Source organism: Emydura macquarii, unplaced genomic scaffold (genome assembly GCF_026122565.2).
Source record: "Emydura macquarii macquarii isolate MOO-44397 ecotype Brisbane River unplaced genomic scaffold, CSIRO-AGI_Emac_v2 contig_1253, whole genome shotgun sequence".
NCBI lineage: Eukaryota > Metazoa > Chordata > Testudines > Chelidae > Emydura > Emydura macquarii.
The window spans coordinates 10,728,624-10,748,990 of NW_027131390.1; the positions used below are offsets into that span (position 1 = coordinate 10,728,624).

At 40.7% G+C, this 20,367-nt stretch overlaps 1 protein-coding gene across 3 annotated transcripts in view; it reads right to left on the reverse strand.

Annotated features, from left to right (window-relative positions):
- RADX (RPA1 related single stranded DNA binding protein, X-linked) overlaps window positions 1-16,062 on the reverse strand; it is a 33,372-nt gene extending 17,310 nt beyond the window's left edge. For 2 of the 3 annotated variants that reach the window (XR_010919695.1, XM_067548143.1), the window contains exons 1-10: window positions 15,341-16,062; window positions 14,506-14,648; window positions 11,396-11,588; window positions 7,743-7,851; window positions 7,440-7,531; window positions 7,226-7,348; window positions 4,244-4,351; window positions 2,196-2,363; window positions 1,388-1,542; window positions 664-881 (exon numbers count right to left, since the gene is read on the reverse strand). Coding sequence is in view for 2 of the 3 variants with exons in the window: in XM_067548143.1 (XP_067404244.1) it covers window positions 664-881; window positions 1,388-1,542; window positions 2,196-2,363; window positions 4,244-4,351; window positions 7,226-7,348; window positions 7,440-7,531; window positions 7,743-7,851; window positions 11,396-11,588; window positions 14,506-14,648; window positions 15,341-15,932 (1,901 nt within the window). In the remaining variant the exon portion in view is untranslated. The remainder of the gene's footprint in view (window positions 1-663; window positions 882-1,387; window positions 1,543-2,195; window positions 2,364-4,243; window positions 4,352-7,225; window positions 7,349-7,439; window positions 7,532-7,742; window positions 7,852-11,395; window positions 11,589-14,505; window positions 14,649-15,340) is intronic. The other variant, XM_067548144.1, reaches the window with a different exon arrangement.
- Window positions 16,063-20,367: the final 4,305 nt, after the last annotated feature.

Sequence of the window (20,367 nt, forward strand, 5' to 3'; positions counted from 1 at the left end):
TTAAAAGACAAGTGCAAACATTTTTAGAAGAGAGAACACTGTATCCTAACAATTGCTACTGCTGTTGGCAAACATATAAGTTCAGTTTTCCAATCAATTTTTCTTCATAAAGGTTTTTCAATCAATTCCACATCTATCTTTTTCAAGACAGCTTTTGAAAAGATCTGAGCATCTTTACTTTCTTCCACAGCTATTTCTTGATTCTACATACTTTGGAAAAAACTTTTCTTCACTGCTGTAACTGGCATTAGCTCCTCAGCTGTTCATTGACAGTTAACTACCTTTTATGTCAAAATCTGTCTGATAGCAAAGTAGTGCAGGCCCATCCACATGCATTTCGTTTTAGTCAGACCACTGTGAACATGAACAATAGGCTACCTGTCAACTCTGGCCACTTTGGAAAATCTCACACATATAGGCTTTTAAGGCCCAATCCTACTTTCTTTGACTCTAATGGGAACAAGACTGGATCTATAAGGAAGAAGGATTACCATTTTTAAATTGGGTTGCTTACAGTTGCAGTCAGTTGCCTTTCAGAGGACTTGTACTCCTAACATGTAGGTTCTTTTAAAAAAATCTCTCTCTTTTACACACCCACACACACAATTAATTTCACTAATCTCCTGTAGATAAATATAACCACACTTTATGCAAAAGCCTTACTTTTCAGCCTCTCTACGGCGTTCAATCTTTCTCTTGATTCGACTCTTTCTGGTTAACATACTTGGATGTTGCTGTTGTTCCAGGGAAGCACACTGTGAATCAACTACAGAATTAGCTTCTTTATTTGTATGGTTTTGCTTTTTTCCTTTCTTAACACCATTTTTTGACATACCAGTGTTTTTTACAGTTGTTTGAGATGTTGACTGGAATTTATCTTCCTGTAACAACAGTTAAATAATTACAGCTATTTCATCTTCAATTACAAAAAGGTTGATATCTAGTTGGTTTTCCTGCAATAACTTTGAGGAATTGGATACCTAATCTCAAATCTTGTATCGCCATCATAGTGTCTTGCAGATTTGCTTTCCAGAAAATCCTCTCTAATCAAGTTTTAAAAAAAAAAAACCCACCTCTGTCTAGCAGTGACAGGTTATAATAAAGTAGTACCTAAATTAACTTTAATCATACAATTTAATCAGTTAGTTCAGTAACTTTTATACAGCACGTACTTTTATTGAAGACTGTAACACTCTCAGAAAACAAGTAAATCATTAAGTTTTAAAATTTAAACGATGACTTTCAAACTTCTTTTGCTCTCATAATGGTAAATTCAGTTAATCAAGAGACAATGTATGTGGGTTCTGAATTCAAGTGCAAAAGACCTCAATTGTAATTACAATCACAGCATCTTAAGTGCTATACAATTAATTCTCAAGTACTGTACCTGAATTGGTTCTACTCCTGAGGCATCTTCAGCTGCATTGCTGACATATCTTATAGCACTAATTATCCCCTGAACAGCAATGCGCTTGTGCTCCCTGTAGTGCAGGTCTTCAGTCTCCCTCTCCATTTCACTTATGGCTTTCAAAACTGATTCAACTGCAAAAGAGCAATTCCCAAAAACTTAAGAGTTTTAAAGAAATACAAAACCACTAAAAAGTATGAATGTTGGATTCACGAAAGAAAATTGGAAAGACCTGCTTGCTAAATTTAAATGATTAAATTGTCTTAACATTGAATTTCTCAGGGAATTAAATCCTCCTGCTTTCTCATCTCTCATTTGCAGAATATTTGGGGTGCAAACCTTTTTAGCCAGCTCAGTGTTAATACTGAATAACCTTAAATATTCAAGGTTCTGCTAAACATACTACTGCTGAAGTTATTTATCATTATCACATCTTATGCTCTTCAATCTCACACAGACTTTCAAATTGCCTGAAGATGTAGCAGAAGCAGATGTTGGTACAGAACATCTATGGAGTATAAACTCAGAGATGCAGATTCTCAACTGATGTAAATTGTCAAAGCTCCACTGCACAGAGAGATGACCATTTACACCAGCAGAGGCCTTGGTCAGAGTCTATCTTCAGCAGCTACAGAATGATTTTTCCTTGAATAACATTCCAATATATAACCATTGATATGATCCAGGTGCAAAGCAATCAGTCTCGCTAATTTTGAATACTTGTGACTAAGTCTCAAGTAGAAAGAGGCATGCACATAATGGAGCTATTTTGTACAGAGTAGGATACCTTTATTATTTTTACAATACTTCAAAAAAGTATTTGGTGCTGGTGGGAAAGGATAGTATCCACCAATTACAGTTTTCTTCATTTGATCAACTTCACTTTGAGTTTTAATCCACTGGATAAAGTTTTTCACTTTAGCATCTCTGGTATATGGTTGGCCTTTGTGCCACCCTGTTAAAACAAAAGGTTTGGATATTCAAATGAAAAGATCAAATAGATTAAGGAAATTCTTTTTTAATAAACTGTCATATCTGAACACTAAATAATATCTTTAAATCATTATTTGATCATTATTATTTCAATAACTCAGTCTTAAGTTAGGGGTCTATTGCAGGAGTGGGTGGGTGAAGTTCTGTGGCCAGGTTGTGCAGATCATAACTGTCCCTTCTGACCTTATAGTCTATGAGACTAATATACACAAAAAGCCAAGTCAGAGTTGCTACAAAAATGTCCCTTCTACCAGTTCTGAACAGCGTCATCGGACTCTTATGTGGCACTTTGAGTTCTCTCTCACTCATTCACCCTAGATACCGTAAATACTAACATTTGTGTAGTAAAACAGTGAAACATTCTTTCTAGAATTAGCTAGTTATATTCTCTCCACACAACAGTACAAAAAAGATGAACAAGAAGCAGTGTTTAACATAAAAAGTTACCTTTTCCTCATCAGAGAAGACCAATATTTTCCTATTGCCAATGTGTCTGCAGCAAGATAGACCAATTTATAGACTGTTGAGCTGAAAACAGTCTCAGCTGATGATTTTGAGATGCTAGCTGAGGCTCTGGTTTAGGAGCAAGGTGGATATAAAACACGGTAGCTAACATACTGGAAGCAAGTGAGAGGAAACTAAAAATCAGAAGCCCTTCATTTGGGAGAAACGAACTCTAGAACTAAATACCTGTGCCAAGAGTAAGATTTGTAGCTAATCCTGCTAACAATCTAAACACCGGATTCAGCCAAGTGGAAGCTTCTACTGAAGACACAACTGACTGTGCTGAGGCATCCAGATACTTTTATAAAGAAATGACTTGAGTGTATTTTCTTGTTTCCATCTGCCTATATGGGCTGACATATCAGGAATATTGAAGAAAGAACAAACTGGATAGTAAAACATGTGTCAGGGGAAGAATGTTTACTGGTCTAAATTTAAGATTAATAGCTATACTGGACCTTTTTGCAGTAGAATGGAAAGCTGGAATCTATGAAAAAAGCAACAGATGAATTACAATTTTTAAAAAGGTTCCTTGGATGTTGTAGGAATGCCAAATTCTTAAAATATTCTGTATTAAAGCAACTAATGAGTCTTCAGATAGACCAGCCCAACAACAGCATAATTGCTGGTTATATTATTATAATTTCTTAAAATGTACTGTTTCGAGTTAGTGAGGAAAGGCACCTCATCTTTCAGCTAATACATTGCATTGTTCTAATTTCAATCTCAATACTTTCAACTCCTAACTGTCCTGATCCGGCTTTCAATATCAATTGGCTCATATATTTTCCTCAGAGCTTGTTTAGAGTCCATTTGACATCAGCATAATGAAGTTTCAATAGTTTTACTTCAATTTACTTCTTCCATCCAGAAATACAAATCTTTTTGTCTTCTTGTGCACATCTCCCTTAGACAGGAAGGAAACCTAACTACTTCCTGGACAGGCCAATTTATGAATGCTGAAACTGGACTGGTCTCAAGTTTATAATCCAGCCAGTGGAGTTAAATATTACAGGTATTTTGTGTGGGCGTGGAGGAGTGAGAGAAACAAAAAAAAAAAAGAAGGAAACCTGGAGTTCTAAAAGAGAAAAATGTATTGAATCTCAGAGGATTTTAAAAGCGGTGCTTTGGTAAAATACCTCTCTGCATGGAGGGAGCAACACAGGGCGTGCCTCAGTGTGATATTGGAGTCCACTTTAAAAGCTAAATTGTTTTTCCCTCTGTATCTAGGAATACTATGGACATCTTCAAGCTGAAATACCTCATTTCTCAAGGAACATAACACCTCCATGTAGTATATGTCATGTAAAATTAATTTAAAAGGAATATTTTATTTACCTGTAATAAACATCTGACTCTCATTGGAAGTTGTAAGATAAAGTGTTCTGGGAGTATTCTCAGTGATGTCCTGCACCACTCTCATCTGTGTACACACCAAATATGTCACTAGAGAGAAAGAAATCATTTCAGCTTTTTGTGGTATATCAAGATTCCAAAGCTGACCCATACCAAAATAGTTTTAAATATGCACTACAAAAAAGTATCTTAACTCTTGATCCTGCAAACACGTAACCATGTGCTCAAACTTTCACTCTGTAGTTAGACCTCACAATTTGGAGATGTTATTGGATTCACAGTTGTTAAAGCAATAAGATTTCAATGGGAGTTAAGCGTGTGTGTAAAGTGTTTGTGGGATTCAGGCCTTGGTGACCCATGATACAATTAAATTTATATTTCATAATTTTAAACACTATAGATGTGTCTCGAAGATTTGTGTTCACATTAAAATGATGCATTTAAAAAAAAAAAAAAAAACACTTTCCCAAGTAGTTTCTCTCTTTCACATATATGTGGAGCTGCTGTTCCACTTTGTATAAATAATTAAATATTACTCAGAAGAGAGAGAGAGACTGAGTATATCCCAGGGGTTCAGGCACTTCTCTGGGATATGAACCCAGGCTGAACTGTTGAACCCAGGTCTCCCACATTCCAGATGGAGTGCCCTAAGTATAAGGCTACTGGCTATTTTTGGGTCAGTCTCGCTCATGTTTTTCCCATGAAAAATTTTGAAAGGTCTCGTTTTTGCCTGCACTGGAATGGAATTTCTCATCTTCCGGATAGCCCTACTAACTAATCCTCCAAACTCATTTCTCCTTAACCAAAAGCCACACGAAGTGCAAGAAATAGTTGTTAATTTCTTCCCCCCTACAGCACCATTTATTCTCAAGGTTTCATGCTACTTTGGCTGGAACTGTCATCTCATCACAGATTTTTCTGTGATACTGAAATTGATATAGCCAAAACAAGAAGTTGTCAATTTCAGCTGCATTCAAAGCAGAAGAGACAACAAGTACCAAAAACCAGAGGAAAAAAGTTCCTCTGAAAAGATGTTACAATCAGTGGTCCAAAAAGAAATAGCATCACCCCCTGAGAAATATATAGTTCACAGTCTTTAATGAAGAAATGAGAGAATAGGATATTGTCTGAAAAATCTTGATGAAGCAATCAGAAAAAGATTGTCAATAAGGTATATCAGCCAAGCTAACACAATGTTAAATAAAACTGAAGCCCTGTATCCACAGAACCAATACGAGCAAGTTTTCCCATGCTGCCCCAAAAATATGTTTCTTCCTTGGCATGGAAAAAATTCTTTGGGGTGAATGCATAGTTAATTCCCAATGTTCATTCAATCCTTGGACAGCTAACATGGGTACCACCTGAGATTGTGGTTTTTATGGTGTGCACAATTATCTGGCAGCAACTGAGCTAAAGCCACCAACTCATTGTCACACAAACCAATTAACAGTCTTTCCCAACCTGCTCTATACATAAACTAGTGACTTAAAGGTGGAAATACTTTGTATTCTATTACCCAGTCTAATACTTCAGCACATAGTACAATTACACCAAAGTTTTCAAACTGAAGTTTGGCACACAAATCCATATTTATACACCCAAATAAGATATCTGATTTTCAGAGGTGCTGAGCATGTGTGGCACCAATTCACTTCAATGGGAGTTATAGGTGTTCAACATCACTGGAAAGTCAGGCCTTAATATGTATTATTTTACAAATATTTTAGAATTAAAAAAAAAAAAAAAAAAGAGGAGAAAGAGCAGGGTATATCCTTAATGCTAAGACTATTTTCTAGTGAGTAGAGTCTGGTCCAAAGTCCAATTAAGTCAATGGAAAGTCTCCCATTGGGTGTTGGATCAGGCCCTAATAGCAGGAGTGGAGAGGGCTGTTCCTTACTTGCTCAGAGATCCCAGAATTTTAGGATATTGCTCATCATCCATAAGTACACTCAAAGGTCCAGTTCCACAGTTTCAACTTTGACACCCCTCCTGTTCAATCTGTACATGAGTGCCTGGGAAGGGCAGAGCAGCATGTACTACACGCATCCTGATGACACTCAGCACTCTCCCTCTCTGACTAGAACCAGCCTATTCTCACAAATGCCAAAGTTAGGTAAAATTGGGTCATGGATGAGAACTGCAGTGCATGTAAAACTGAGGTGATGCTGATAGCAACTGGAAAATATAGTCCATGTAACTGAGGGTACACACCTGCCCATTTTATATTAAAAGTTACAGTATAGGGAGAATAATCCACTTCACAGCTTTTGTTAGCCAATCACAAAGCAGTTGTTTCTAGGAAGACGTTTTTCCACCTCCATCTGGCCAAGAGGTTGCAACCAGTTCTTTTGGATGCAGATGTTGATACCATCATTCATGCCTCAATCACCTCCAGATCATGCATTCTACTTTGGGCTTCATTTGGAAACTGAAGAGTGTGCACAGTCCAGCAATCGTATTAACTTGTACGGCATGCTGAGAACACCTCATGAGTGCTCTGTGACCTGCACTGGCTCCTTGTTGGTTTGTGGTTGGAGTTTAAGGAGTAAATTTTGATCTGTAAAGTTCTACATGGCTTAGGACTTGCCTGCCTGAGAGACTGTCTATTTCCCTGGACAGTACTGTCGCCATTAGTCAGAGGAATCATTTGACCTGAGAGAGGGGGCTACCAGCAGGGTGTTTTCTGCAAAGGGCTTGCAAATTGGAATTCACTCAAACTTGGTTCAAAATAGGCCAGATCTATTTACCTAGGTTACTGCTATGATGAGGACTATTTTTTGCTTAGGTGGATATGGTTTGGGTCTATTTTCATACTGCTCATTTATTTTCTGATTTGGGATGAGATGTTTTAGTGATAATTTGAATTCACGGCAAAGATGCCTAGAGTTTGAAAATGGTGCTCTTCTACAAAAATACTGTAAACAGAAATAAATATTAATAGTCAGAATATTGCATGATAAATACTTGGGTGAATATGTTCAAATATATCCGGCTGAGAAGTGGCAAACAATTCCAGTACGAATGGTTGGTCTGATGTTCCATCAACAACATGTGCCCAGCGATGTAGCCAAAAATCTTCACCATATTCTGCACAAACAAAATTTAAAAAAAAAAATTAAACAACATTCCACCCAATTGTAATAATTTGATAAATATTGAAAAGAATGTTTATAGAAACCTCTCTTTTTTGTTCGTTCAGCCCTTCCTACAAATATTACAAGACCAATAATATCACAGCAATGATTGTTCGGTAAGTAATCCAGTTCTGACCTACAAACAAAATTAAAGAGAAATTGTTGGTACTTGTTGAAGACCTATAATTCACATGCTCTGAAAAAATATCTAAATAGTGCCCAGAGCAGAATAGTAGGGAAGACAAAACAAGGTGTAATATGTTTTCCTGTAATAGTCCCATTTAAAATTCAATATAAATTAGCAAAACATTAGCTCACACATAACAGAAGACAAACCTTTATTTTACCTTGTGACAAACCGATATCTAACTTCAGGTAATCTCCACTCTGGTTTAACCATTTTTTCTGGAATAATGTTAATTTTAGTCGGAGGATCTCGAATGTTCAGGCTAATTTCTGGTGGGGAAAAAAGCAATAGCATTTTAAGCATAAAATGTATTCAAAACAAGAACCTTTACTTTGACTTTCTGAAAGGTAAGTAGAGACAAGGTGGGTGAGAAAATCTCTCTTATGGACCAACTTTTGCTGGTGAGAGAGTCAAGTTTTTGAGCCACAGACTCTTTTTCTGATCTGGATAAGATAAGTGACATTTTTGCTTAACAAAATGAAACATGCATACTTCGGCCCACTGCTTTTGAAATTACTAATATAATTTGTCTCTCTGATTTTAGGTCTCTATATGGATAAAGTGAGGAATGTAAAGATGTCATAGAAGGGTGTAACAAATTATAGGAAAAATCTTGCTGGATTGTCCAGTTCCCTGCACGGGCCAGTCTGTTGATGATCAGTTGGATATTTTAAAAACCTTTTGTCAAACACTATTGATAGGCTCCTAAACACTCTCAAAATCACCATAATTTTCAGATGACTTGCAAGGGATGAAATATGAGGGAAGACAGCTGAAGAGCCAGTGGAAGAAGTCTGATTTGACTCCAAGTGATTATGATCAAGATTTTTTGTTTTAAAATATGCTACAGCTGTGCAGCAGACAAAGAAAGGTTTTCTTGCCTCTAACTCCTTAGCATCTGCAAAATTAAACACAGCAGAACTATTCCAAGCAATAGATACCTTACTTAATCGAACTGATTTTTCCTGGAAACAAAGTCGAGCAGTAAGTGGAAAGATGGTTTACAGTGTTTACATTAATGCAGATGACTCTGTTGTATATTTCCATTACAGGCAATTTGGCAGGTGCAGTACAGTGACTGATCCAGTCTATACCAGAGATTTGGGTTTGGATGAGGGCTACTTGGCTGAAGCTTAATCCAGATAAGATAGTTACTAGATTGTTGGAAGCAACCCCAAAGTATTATCTTGTTATGTCAACTACATATATTTATATTTATTATTTTTAACTCAGGTCTGTAATTTGAACATCTTGTTATACCCTGGGCTGAAAAGGCAGTAGTTTTGGAGAATGCATCTGCTGTAGTATGACCATCCATTTCAGAGTGGTCCTTGTTGCACTCATCCATGCCTTTGTCACCCTGAGATTAAATTACTGTCAAACACTCTATACCTTACGACCATTCAGAAACTGAAGATTGTTGTGAAAACAGACTGAACTATGTTCATTAGGACTACACGAATTCAGTGAACTGTGATATACCCACACTGCCTGGGGGCTTCTGGGTAGAATTCAAGGTATTGGTTTTAACATTTAAAGCCCTAAATGGTTCAGGTCCTGACAAACCACCACTCGCCTTGTTCTATACTAGGAAAATTGCAACCAGCAGAGGAACACAACCTAGCGCTCAAGTGACAGAATATAGAAAATTGCTAGCGGGTAATCTCTGCAAAGGTCCCTCAACGCTGGGAAGCATTTTTCTCCACGGTCTGACAAAACTTGTTTTTTTAAATCTTTCACACCCTGAGACTCATTTTTGGGAATCAGAGAATGAGGATAGGAGAGAGTATTTGGTTATTTGGAAGATGGGATATAATGGAATAGAAGTGTATTATGACAATGGTCAGTTATTTTAGCAGTTCAATGGAATTCTTGATTATTCTGTTTTAATAAACTATTGAAAGTGCACTGATAATGTGCATGTTCTAAAATAAATAAATAGCCACATATCCTGATACAGAGTGACAGTATTTAGATCAGGCCTTTATTTATACATTTTATTTCGTATACCATTGGAGATAATTTACTGAAACATCTCACTTTCAATGTCGTTCTGAAAATAGAGCTAGTGCACGCTCAAATAGTTATAGAAAATGGATCATATCTGCTATCTAACAGAATTTTTCTGATATTCTTGTAGTTTACAACACTATTCTGTCTTTTTACAGACTCATGAATATAGCTCATCCATTGGTCCATGACATGTAATTTTTTTTTTTAAAGTTCGTGCCAGAGAAAAATATTTGAGCTATTTGTCAAAAAGAGAAAAACACAGAATAACATACACATTTTGGAGGAGATATATATATTTTGTTTAAAAACATTACATCTGTATTCTGCAGATGGCCCATGATACTTCATTATTGAGTTATGGTTCTTAGTCTTGCATTGTGCATCTATTACCCTTTATTATATGTGGTGTTATTTTCCAAGTTGTTTTTGATCTCATAACCTTTTATACCCCCAATAACACTTGTGGAAATCTTCCGTTTAGTGTCACTCACCAAGCCATTAAAATTTTTTAGTGATTCTTGCTTATACAAAAAGGAGAATCAGACTAGCATATTTGACAGTGCCTCTTTGCTGCAGGCTGGTGTGTGGCAGTTATAATTACTATTACGCTGGCTTGTAAGCCTTATTAATTTTCATTACTGTCTTTCCCCCAAATCTCCCTGCCTGGCAAAACATTTCTCTCTCCTGACAACTCATCATAAACACTTCAGTTGCTAAGATCTGGTTTTAAAGCAAAATGCATGAGACCGAATACATGGCTTTGAGCAGTGCAGTACATGGTTTATTTTCAAGCACTATAGTGACTGCATTAGCAAAACTGTCATCACTAAGAAGAAAATGAGATATGTAAACATCAACCCTCAAAGACATGCATTTTTGTTTGTAGCAAGGAAATGGTGGCTTTTCTGATTGCTGTTTAATTCAGAATATGCGTATGTGGGGAAGAAGAGTCCATATTCAGGGAAAAAGAATTGTTGGAGACAAGGCCTGTTATGGGGAGGCCATTATCTTGTATTGAGGCATTAGCATTCTTGTATTAGGGCTGCCTTCGCTCTCTGTCACACACTGCAACAGCAGAAAGGAAGCCTCTTTCCTCTGTGTTGAGGAATCAGTACATCAAGGACCATGATATTGATGCTTTAATGCACTTGGTAGCAGTCATCAATTCAAAATGAGATCTTGAAGCACCAAACTTTTACTTCAGTGGAGCTCTGCATGGGCAACTGCATGGATTGCTACAGGATCTGGCTCCTAGATCCCATCTTCTTTAATGATCCAGATAAGGATGTAAACAGTATTTTAATTATATTTGTATGAGACACTAATTTGGAAGCAAGGCCAAATTAGGACACTATAGGTACTACAGCCCTGTACCGAGGGCCCCAGCACTTGGAATTATGTAATTACACCAGACTCTCAGCTGTCTTTTACAAAAAAAAATGATCGTTCCTCATCTCATGGTTGTAGGTGAAAAAAGCTTGTAAACATGACCCAAGTGTAACCAAAGCAGCAATATCTGCCTGAGCATGCAGACAACCTGAAACAACAACTGTGAGAGGTTTAAACTGCCTCATTCATCTCAAGTGGGTGAAGCACCAAGAGCCACTGCTCTGACTGACCCCACCAACACTCCCAAAAATGGCCTGTGTATTTCACCTGCCGTTAAATGGGAACTGGAGCTAAATCTATTGAAAGGCTACCTAATTTCACTGCAGCTCTTGTAACTGTCATCTGAAATGATATTTTCAAACTTATTTTAACAGCAATACTTCTTTGAATCAGATTTTTGGGATACTTAACCAATTGTAGTAAATCTCTTCATCCGTGAATCGCCAGGTGTTGGTTGTGTTTTAAATGGATAACTGGTTTTGATACCATACTGTTCAAGTAGAAGTACTGTACCAATCTTCATACTGTTATACCACTCAGGACATAAGGAATTCCACAAAACCATTGACATCATGCCTGAACTATCAGCAACTTCAAAATAAGCCTAAAAGAGAAAAATTAAACATGTATTTGACCTTTAACTACATAAACCACAAATGTTGGTTTTGGACAATTATTAAAATGCCTGTCATGTTAACAGTAATTTGCCTAGTGGTTTTGATATTCGTTATAAACTTAAAGCCATGGGAAGCTCCAAAAGCTTAAATTCAACATGGAAGTGCAAGAATCCTATATTTTCCTGCATGACAGTCCCAATTATGCAGCTGCTCCTGTCCATAGCATTTCTAAGTGCTGTACGGAGCAGAAGCAGAGTAAAAATGTCATGAATCAATTTCACACTATAAACCTTCTGGGTTGCTGAGGAAATACTATGGGCAGGAACTGTAGAACTACAGGAAAAGAGATGAAACAAGCAAGTGAGAATGTGTTACTAGCTCATAAGGGAATTTCACTTCTCTTGATCTCAATCGTGCAAAGATTTATGCATATGAGTAGTCCTATTGACATCAGTGGGATTACTCACATTCATAAAGTTACTTGCATGTTTAGTCTTTGCAAGGTCAAACTCTCAGTTTGCTACTGATGTGGGATCTTCAGCAATTTTTTCAAATAGATACATAATAAATCATAATTAGCAGGGTGATTCTCTCGCTCAGGGCTCTATTAGAAGTGTAATTTTGAGCCTCTTCCACTCTTTTCCCTCAGCTCAAGCAAGAGAAAAAGAAAGAAAAAAAAAATCAGAAGTTTTCTTAAAAATAGGTTTTATAAAGATAATACTTTAAAATGGCTGTGTAAAGAACTTCTCTTGAAAATGGTCAAATTTTAACTCAGGAATCATTTGGTAAACAGCATGGGTCATAAAACTGTGCATAGGCTGGTTTTCAAGCAAAAATACTTTACTAGCAGGGAGATATTTTGTCATCAAAGCCAATAATGTGAACCCTTTTCATAGGGAAATCTTCGTATGTCAAACTGGGAAAACTTTGCATGCCAGCAGTTTAAAGCAGGAAAAGCTTTCTAGGTAACATCCTACAAATGGACTTTAACACACACAAAACGCATATGCTGAATGGTTCCCCACTGTCGTTCCTTTACTCAGATAAAATCATGTCTGGGGACCATGGCTGCCCAGCTGACCCAATCCATGTAATACCTCTCAGATCTTCCAGGACACTTACAGAAAGTACCAACTCAGTGGAACAAACTTCTTTTCTACTGACGTTCCCACCCGTGTCCACCTATTTGTTAACCTCCAACAACTATGCTTTCTTCCATACAACCCCCCTGTGCGTGGTCATCCATGAAATCACCTGCAATGCCTCTACATCCTCCCTTTAAGTCCCTCTTAAAAATCTATTTCTGCCATACTTCCTATAGTGAATCTTGGTGATAAGTATAGAATATTCCTTTTGTGGTTCCCCTTTCCTGACTGCTGTATTACTTGTCTGTCTGTCCTCAGACTGCAAGTTCCTTGAGGTAAATTATTTAAGCTATTATATGCCAGAATATTTTGGATACATGCAGAATAATGCAGTGTGTTAAAAATAATTCAATATATATATTCAGGCACACAACATTTTACACAACCTGAAGACTTCAGTGCATCATGGTCTAAATGCAGACTAATAAAAGAAAAGACCTAATGAGCTAATGGTGCTAGATCTTTCCTCTTCCTCAGCTGCCATTGACTCTTCCACCTGAATCAATTCTAGGTATTGATTCCACAGCTCATACCAAGGACTGTGACTGATGTTTCGCCCTTGTTCCTGAGCAATTTAGGAGCATCACCTGGGCTAAGTCTGCTGAAATATTGCACCAACAAGAGACTCAGACTTTTTCCATCCACAGCAGCTTGGAAAAATAGGTCTGTAGAGACCCTTTATCATGCAAAATGTTATGTTCTGTTGCTCATTTGAAAGAATCCATGCAGGCCTAATTCAAGCTTTTAGAAAAGAAACATGCTTTTGTTTTTATTTAAAAGAAAAAAAATCAAACAAAAACACTCCTTTAAAGTCAAGATTTCTATGATAAAAACAAACACCTGAAAAACTAATAAGAATATTACAGTATAAAACAGTGGTTCCCAAACTTTTTGGCTCAATGGCCACAGATACCATTTTACAACCCTGAAGAGACAACAGTCTCTGCCAGCAGCTCCTCCACGGTTGCAATAGGGACCTGTAACTCCATGGGCTCCACCTGGCTCCCTTCTGCAGCCAGGGGATGGGAGATCAGTGCTGGCTCTAGCAGGGACCCCAGTGCCTATGGACCTAGGCAGAGCGCTTTGCCATACACCCTGCTTCAGACAGGGGGAGGGGAGTGCTGATCTCCCATCCCCATGGCTTCAGCAAGGAGTCTACACCTGTCTTGAAGTCTCATGGTAACACGCTCTGCTTGGGTCCTTAGACAGCAACTCCCTTCTGCAGCCAGCAGGAAGGGAGCGGTGGGCCATTTTGAAAGAGCCCATGGGCCAAAAATGGCCCGCAGGCCACAGGTTGGGAATCACTGGTATAGAAACACCTAACCATTTGGAAACAATAAAGTATCATAAATGATGTTTAAATACATGTATATTCTCTAACAAAAATATACACATGTAAAAGTTAACAAATATTCCAACAACCTCAACTCTGACTCTTATAATAAAGTTACCAAGAAAAAAATGTATGTTTGAGGTAGACAGAATTTTAAAAAACCACATGATCACAGTTTTAACACATGAAGCTCTATAGTAACTGTCATGCACCAATCTCTGGGCTCAGTCACGTATACACAAACTATGGGATTTATCATTTCCATACTTTTAAATGTACTTTTACAAATGTAACAATTTTATTGTTTATTTGTTGCTGATTGTAGGAACTTTAGCTGTACCCTTACTGTATGGGAATAACAAGTTTCTGCACACCTCAGAACTACTCATACAAGCATTCCAACCCACATTGGATTTTTTCCCCTACCTGATACGGTATATCCAGTTTTTTGTCAGGTTTCCCATAGTACCTTAGTCTAGCCTTGTGCAAGATTCTCACAAGCAATGGACTGAAGTGTATTCTGCTCCTCCAGTTCATTTCCAGATGACCAAGAGAAGTTAATTTGGATACTAGTGAAAAAATAGAAAGCAGGGGGGAAAAAAAACCCCAAAATTAACTGATAAAATAGTCCACATCCTTGAATTTGAATATACCTCTTTAGTGATACATGCGCTGCATGAGTTGCTTCAGTAGATTATGGAAATTTATTAATATTTAAATTTGCAGCTAACCATGCATCAGGCAGACAGGATTTCATATGTATTGTAGAACATCGTGGCAAACATGAAAAGGAAGCATTATTTCCCCCTTCACATAACACAAGAATTATGGGTCAGCGGATGAAATGAATAGGCAGGCAGCAGGTTTAAACTAAACTAAAAAGTATTTCTTCACCCAGACATGCGGAATCGTTGCTAGGGGATGCTGGGAAGGCCAAAAGCATAACTGGGCACCAAAAGTATTCGATAAGTTCAGGGAGAATAGCTCCACCAGTTGCTATTAGCCCAGATGGTCAGGGACGCAACCCCATGCTCCGGGTGTCCCTAAATCTCTGCCAGAAGCTGGGAGTACCCCCTGTCAGAGACAGGCTCCATGGACCACGGGTCTGGCCCAGCATGGCCAAGTGCTGCTACCCCGTTTCCATCTCCAAGTAAAAGGAGCATCAGGGCCAAGGGGGCCAGGTCAGTTTCCAGGCGCCTGCACTGCCCACAAGCCCGGCAGCCCCCAGGTCGCTTCCTGCGAGGCCGACCCCTCTCCTTACCATCGACGTCGACGCGCTCCGGCGGCCGGCTCGCCACCCAGATGTCCCCGTAGGGATCCTCGCTGTTCCACAGGGGCAGGTAGTGGCTCCGCCCGCCCTTGAGGGGCCGGCGCCGTTGCTGGCCGGGCTCGCGGCCCCCGGGGGGCAGGTCCGAGTCCGGCAGGCCCGGCACCACCTCCAGCCGCTCGAGGCACAGGAAGCCCGAGCTCAGCTTCTTCTCGTCGTACAGGTAGGAGCAGCGGGCGAGGCGCAGCCGGCAGCCGGCCCGCAGCGCGTTGCGGTGCACCAGGGCGTTCAGCGGCGGCGCCAGGTAGCACTTCTCCCGGCGGCTGCCGTCCGCCAGGGTCACGTCGTAGCAGTAGGCCGGGGCGGGCGGCTTGGGCAAGGCGCTGCTGCTGCTGCTGGGCGGCGGGCTCTCCGCCACGTAGCGCTCCACCGCCACCACGGCCACCGGCGGGGCGTCCGCCAGCGACACGCTCAGCTGGGAGGAGCAGAGGACCTCCTCGCAGAGCCTCTGGAGCCAGGAGGCCGGGGTGGGGCCAGCCCCCTCCTCAGCAATGCCGGCGCTGGGCCCCAGGGCCGCGTCCTGCATGGCGCTGCTGGGCACCTCGCAGCCCCGAGCAGAGCTGGGCCCGGGAGGCGGCGGCGGCGGCGGCCCGCTTGGGCTCCTTCCGCCCGTCACTAGGCAGGCCCGGACGCCGCCATGTTGCGCGCGCCTGGGGGCGGTAACGGTTCCCGGAGGCAGCGGCCGCTGTGCCCGCGCGCTCCATTCGAAGAGCCCAACGGCTGCGCTGGGGGAGGGGGAGGGGAAGGCTCTCTGGCAGATAGCCGGGCAGCAAGGAACAGTCACTTACCGCGGCCCAGAAGGGCGGAGTTCAGGGGAGGCAGGGGGTGGGGCAAGGGAGGAGCTAGTAGGGAAGGGGAGGAGCTTGCAGAGGACGGAGGGGGTGGGGTCAGTGCTGGAAGGGAGGAGAATCTCTGGCAGGGGAGTGGAACTGGTGGGGGAAGGGGAGGAGCTAGCAGGGAAAGGAAGGGGTGGGGGGAGGGGGAGGAGTTAGCCATGGAAGGAGGGGGCGGAGCAGAGGGAGGAGTTAGCCATGGAAGGAGGGGGCGGAGCAGAGGGAATCTCTGATAAGGGGAGGATGAAGGATGGGGGGAGAATCTGGTGTGGGAGAAGTGGTAGAGAGAGGATTTGATACTGGGGAAGGAGGGGAATAAGAGGCTGAGGATCTGGTAGGGCTGGCAGGAGAAGTGGGACCAGTAGGAGTACTTGAGGTGTGAAAGGATATGGCAAAGGGGAGTCATTTAGCATGTCTTCCTTGTGCCATGGGCTACTGGGGCATATCAAACCTCTCTAAACTGGCTTTCCATAGAATATTGGGTCAAGTTCAAGGGCTCCGTCCTTATTTTCCAGGCACTTCGTGGCATGGGCCTAGGATATGTAAAAGAGCCTGAATCTCTGGGATGAAGACCATGGTTGACAGCTGTGCTCCTCTGGCACAATAGGACTCTCTACAATGAGGGTGACACTCATCTCTGGGAGAGACAGAGCTTTCTGGAGGGTACGAGTGGTCTGAGACTGAAATGAGCTCCCTCAGGAAATCAGGAGCATCACAAACTTCCCGACCTTCTGTCCCAAGTGCAAGGTGCATTTCTTTGACCTTACCTGCAAGGTCATAAACACACAGCAGTGTGTACATTTAAACAAAACAGAACAAAACCCCAGCACCAACACAAAATAACAGTACATTCCACTACATGTATGGTTCTGCTAGGGTGAGGATGAGTGAATGAACCACATATGACAATTTTTTAGTCACACCACTTAATGTGCTACTGGAAGGTACTCAGATACTACAGTGATGAGAGAAGTGTAGGAATCTACAAAGAACTACTATTATTGTTATTACTGTTGATTTGTATTGTAGCAGCACCTACGGGGACCAATCATGGTTCACTTTACTAGATGCTGTACAAATGAACAGCAGAAAGATAGATCCTTCTCCAAAGACCTTACAATTGAAGAATAAGACAAAAGACAATAGGTGGCTATGACAAACAGATGGAGAATACTGTGAGACAATATACTAGTCAGCATGGCTTAGTTCTTGGGGAAAACAGGCTTCTCAAATTTGCATATTATGCACTTCTTAAGAGAGAGGTCTTGTCATAGACACCTCCTAGTCCTCATTACAACAGCTGGGACCAGGGGTGAAAAGCCCAGGCTGCTGTAAGGTTGGAATGGTCAGCCATGTCAATTTCATAGCTCAGCTGTGTAATTGACAAAGCTGCCCCCACTAACAGCAGAGATCAGCAGCCAGGGCTTCTGTCTGGGAGTGGGAACCAGCCGCCCAGGCTTACAGTAGCCTGGGCTTCTCACCCCACTCCCACATGGGAGCAGGATGAGAAGCCCTGGCTGCTGGTCTCTGTTGCTCTGGCCCTGAAATTCTGGTGCTTCTCCACCTGCTCCCTGCTAGGGCAGCCTTGTCAATTACATGTCTGAGCTGCGAAATTGACATGGCTGTCTTTTCTGGAGGAGATCAGGGAATGGAGAAGCCCTGTGTGGCTTCCCCCTGCTCCTGGCAGGGAAAGGAGAAGGAAGAAGTCCCTGGTGGCTTCCTCAGGCTCTTGGCTGGGACTGGGGGGTGGGGGCAGCCCACAGGGAGCCCAGGAGCCTCTTTCAGCTCTCCACACTGCCCCTTAGGTTGGTGGAAGTGCTCCTGGTAAGGACACACTCCACAGAGTCAACCCAAGGAAGGTCACCTCAGTCACCGCTGTAATTACAGCTATAATTGGGTTGACTTATTTTTTAAGTGTGGACAAGGTGTAAGTGTCTTCTGCAATGCCTGTCACATCAGTTCCTAGAACAATTTTAAAGTCAATAGTCTTTTCATGAATATTCAGTTTCACTCTCCAGGCAGATTCTGTGTCATCACAAATGATAGATCCGAGAAACAATGGCTCTTGATTGTCTGTAATAGGGATTGTCTACTCCCTGACTGCTTTAGTGCAGCAAACAGCTGCAAAATGTCCATATTTCATGCATGATTTACACTGGCTAGACTTGCTTCTCCTCCTGGGCTATGACTTTTTCCATACTATGTGCATGTAGGCTGGAATTAGTCCCTCTTAGCCTGACCATAAACCACATTTCTTTGATGCATAAAGTATGCATCAAACAGCCAGAACTCTTTCATAGTCATTTTGGTGATTGCTTCAGTGAGGTCAAAGGATTTAAAGATATGCTGTGCCTGCTTCCCCATAGCATAAATTGAAGACGATACCTGTATATCTCCAGTTTCTCTATAGAGTTTGTTTGCAATTCAACATCTTGCACAATATGTTTCCAGTCTCTCCGTTATGAATGTTTGGCAAAGCTGAAGTTCCCTGGGGCATGGAAATGTGGCATGTTGATGAGATCCTGCAACTGTAGTTGCTTTGTTCCTTCAGTTTTCAACCTTTGTTATTGTTTTGACACCATGCCATGTACTTCAGTACCAGATAGGGACTGGCTACCGAACTTGCTCATGCATATTAGATGTGTTCATCATAAGATCCTTTAATGCTCTGCCATATGCGGCTGAGGTTAGTTTAAATAAGGTATTTTACACAATGCCACCTAGTGGCTAAACAGTATAATACAATTTAGTATTCCTTTACACCCTTTAAATCTCTCTCCTGGCTGACTGCAATTGTCAGCAGTGGAAGAATCTGCCCATCCACTCATGTCAGCATATTACTGTGACTGATCATATCCGAGTTTCCCTAGGAGCACTGATTGCCATACACTATGTGACAAGTGGACTAGACGGAGTTTGATCATAATGGAAAACTTACAGTCTTTGAAAGCTGCAGAAACACATTCCCAGTCAGTATGGAGGGAGAAATATACTCTCAATAACAACCTCCTTTGGACTATGGAAACGTGGCTAACTGCAATGTGCTGAGTCTGATCCAGAAAAGCACTTAAGCATGTGTTAACGTTGAGCATGTGAGTAACCCACTGAAGTCAATGGCACCACTTGTACTTAAGTACTTAGCTGGATTGGGTCAGAGTGTTTGCATCCCTTTGCAGGCTCAAATCCTTGGTTACCATGTACAGCATAATTGATTTTTGTGATGTATCAGTCTCTATTTCAGTGCCATTTGAAAACACCTAAGCTGCGAGAACCAAACTGCACTAAATAGGGGGAAAAAAATCTGTTGTAGAAAAAAAAAATCACTTTGAACACAAGTAGTTTGGACCAATGACAGGCACAAAAAGATACACTGTCATGTTGTAGTCAAAGAATTGTTTGTCACAAATTATTTTGAGGACAAAAAATAGCCGTCTCAATATTTCTTTCACCATTATCTCTTAGGGGCTTTTGTTAACCCTACCTTGAAAATAACAGGAAACTAAAATAACAGGAAACTAAATAATGCTAAACTATCATTTGAGATGATTACCCAGCAGATACCCTCCTGCTCTTTAATCAGCCCTATGCACTGTGAAGAGCATTTTAAGAAAGTGGTAGGCTATGAGCAGGATTGTACTTTTGTTATGTGGAAGTTTGATTTATTGCTCAGCTTTTAGAATCTATAGAGAACAGGTTTTTTTTTTTTTAATAGATTGCAGGTTTGCTCATGTTTCATTTACCTTAAATACAGTTGCTGAAGCACAGAACCTGAACTTGTAAACTGGTTGTTATGATGTTTCTTATAGAAACAATCTCATTGCAGAGCAATTTAACACCATAGAACTCCTTCGCCCCCCCCCCCATTATAAAACAGAGATTAAAATTAAAATGCCAAGTTTCATTTAGGTTCCACTGAAGATAGGTAATACAACTTGATGTAAGCTATACTCAGTGTATTCTGTATACTGTGCAATTTAAAAAACATATGTATTTATCAGTACCTAACTATGTTATTTAGCAAATTGTTGTGCATTAAAAAGGAATGAGAAATCATTCCCTGTGGTTTTTGTATTTTGCATTCTCCAGCTTTGAATGAAAAATAAATGTTTACACTTCGGGCTTGCACTG